At 34.4% G+C, this 2,491-nt stretch overlaps 1 protein-coding gene across 1 annotated transcript in view; it reads left to right on the forward strand.

Moving 5' to 3' along the window:
* Positions 1–1,300, forward strand: part of LOC108723200 (formin-like protein 14) — an 8,735-nt gene extending 7,435 nt beyond the window's left edge. The window contains exon 4 of the mRNA XM_018448760.1: positions 1,137–1,300. Within this exon, the coding sequence (XP_018304262.1) occupies positions 1,137–1,300 (164 nt within the window). The remainder of the gene's footprint in view (positions 1–1,136) is intronic.
* The last annotated feature ends 1,191 nt before the right edge of the window (positions 1,301–2,491 follow it).

Genomic DNA, 2,491 nt, shown 5'->3' on the forward strand with positions numbered 1-2,491 from the left:
GAGCGTCGTACGACGAAAATCGGATGCAGTGTGAATCCAGCATAACGGTTACGGCCATTATAAATCAGGCTTTAAGATGCTAATACGGCTCTCTGGGCGGAATCCATAGACGTTGCTCAAGATTCAAGATAGCGTGTGAACCAATCAGAGAACCGTATTAGCATCTTAAGACATTGCTTGAGGTTAAAACCGGACTGTGGATTCCAGTGTTAAGACCGGACTATGGATTCCGGCCTCTGATTGATTCATGCATTAGCTTAAGACCATCTCGAATCTTGAGCAACGTCTATAGATTCCGCCTATATGGCAGATTTAGGCTGCTTTCCTTTTAGGAGACACAAATCGACACAGTGGTTGCGGTCCACTTGACGCTACAAACGCTTCGAAGCATTCTTTGATTAGTCAATTCATAAAATTCTTCGTTCTGATTGGTCGCTCAAACGCTTCGAAGCGTTTGTAGCGTCAAGTGGACCGCAGCCAGTATAACACACTTGAACACAGTTTGCCATACTTAAATGGAACGCCATATGTGTATCGTGTGTACGAACTTTTAATACCTAACCTTAAAAGATTTGAATTTCCTTAATGGACACACGAGATCCAATTATTTCTTTAAGATAAACGCAATAACGAATATTCTGATGGAAAATAGCAGTAGTAGTAGCAGCAGCAGTAGCAGTAGCAGCATTACTAGTAGTAGTGAATATGAATTTTCAACTGATGATGAACAAAATCATGATATTCTGTTTCCAATCCTACAAATGCTTAATATAAATTATACAAATTCTTAATATATAATACTTAATAATACTAATACTAATACTAATAATACTATAATATTATAATACTAATATAACACTATAATACTATAATACTATAATACTATAATACTATAATACTATAATACTATAATACTAATTAAGTATATAATACTTAATACAAATTCTTAATATAAATTATAAGTATATAATACTTGCCATTATAATGTTTTATTAACATTCGTCGATTTAAGTACCGAGACACTTCAATATCTTCAGATATTAACAGAACAAAATGATGGAAATTGGTTTGCGGGTGCGTTCTAATATCATTTAATTCATAAAATTACACTTGAACAAACTCGAAACACACTCTAGGTTTGTTTTCTGTTCCTGCACTGGTTGCACTAGTTCAAAAAGTGTACACTAAAGCATTTTCTGTACCCAAAATGGCATCAGCGACAGTGTTTCTTGTTCCAGTGCAACAGAACTCAGTACACGAGTTCACCGAACTGGCTGCACTAGGTCTTGAGGCAGTGTAAGCAGTGCAAGCACCGGTGTGCACTAGTTCAGCTACAGAAAACAGATCTCGCGTAAATGACGCATAGCAAATGGTGGCAAGTTCGAGAGTCCACGAGTAATAAAACGGTAAGTATATGGAAATAAAAACTTTTCTCGATCTAAAAGACTAATGCGGGGTCTACAATAGAAGTCGTAGAGTCTTGAGTCGTAGAAAATTAATCAATCACAGTCGAATATGAAAAGAATAATCGACGATGATTGGTCAATTTTCTACGATTTAAGACCCTACGACCGCTACGACTTCTATTGTAGACCTCGCATTATATTTACATTTCAATACATTAAAAATGCATACATACAAATAAAAACCGTCACAATTAGCTAAAAATCGTAACTATTGAGCATCAAATTTGTAAGGTTAGAAAATGTCATGTTAATGTGTAATAATTATACCACAACTAATTTTATAAGCAACGATTTCCACTTATTTATAATAGAAGTTGAAATATATCTTTTATAATATATACACATATTATATGTATATATATATACACGTATATTATATACACATACTATAATATATAAAAAAATATATATATTACTATTTATGTTATAAATGAATAAACAGAAATTATTGCTTGTTAAAACATTCAGTATTATATTATTAATTATTATGCATTATATATACAGCATAAGATTTTCTAACCTTACAAATTAGATACTCAATAGTTAGAAATTTTTAACTAATGAATTGTGACGGTTTTCACTTGTATGTTTTCACTTGTAAAGTCTTTTAGGTCAAGAATAGTCTTGTCCATTACTTACCGTTTTACACTCGATTCTCGTATCGAAAGGAAGAGAATTGTACTATTGGGATTATGGGAACATGGGACGCCATTTTTATCTTACACTAGAACGTTTTCTATTCCTTACCTGCACGCTTACACTCGTCAGTTCTGGCTTGCACTAGTTCGGTTCAGTTCAGTTCTAGTGCAGTCCCAGTGCAGGAACAGAAAACAAACCTTCTGACTCTCCTCCCGAGCAGAGGCGAAGGCTGTGTTCCAAAATTGACTGCCAGTACTGAAAATCTATAGTGCACGTAACGTAAACTGTAGCATTTTCTGTGCTGGGAGTAAATTTGGAACACAGCCGAAGTGTGTCGATTGAGTTTGAACAAAATTGTAAGGGTGAAATCACACGGTGTGGAAAAA

Source organism: Mycetomoellerius zeteki, unplaced genomic scaffold (genome assembly GCF_001594055.1).
Source record: "Mycetomoellerius zeteki isolate Tzet28-1 unplaced genomic scaffold, Tzet1.0 scaffold228, whole genome shotgun sequence".
Lineage (NCBI taxonomy): Eukaryota > Metazoa > Arthropoda > Insecta > Hymenoptera > Formicidae > Mycetomoellerius > Mycetomoellerius zeteki.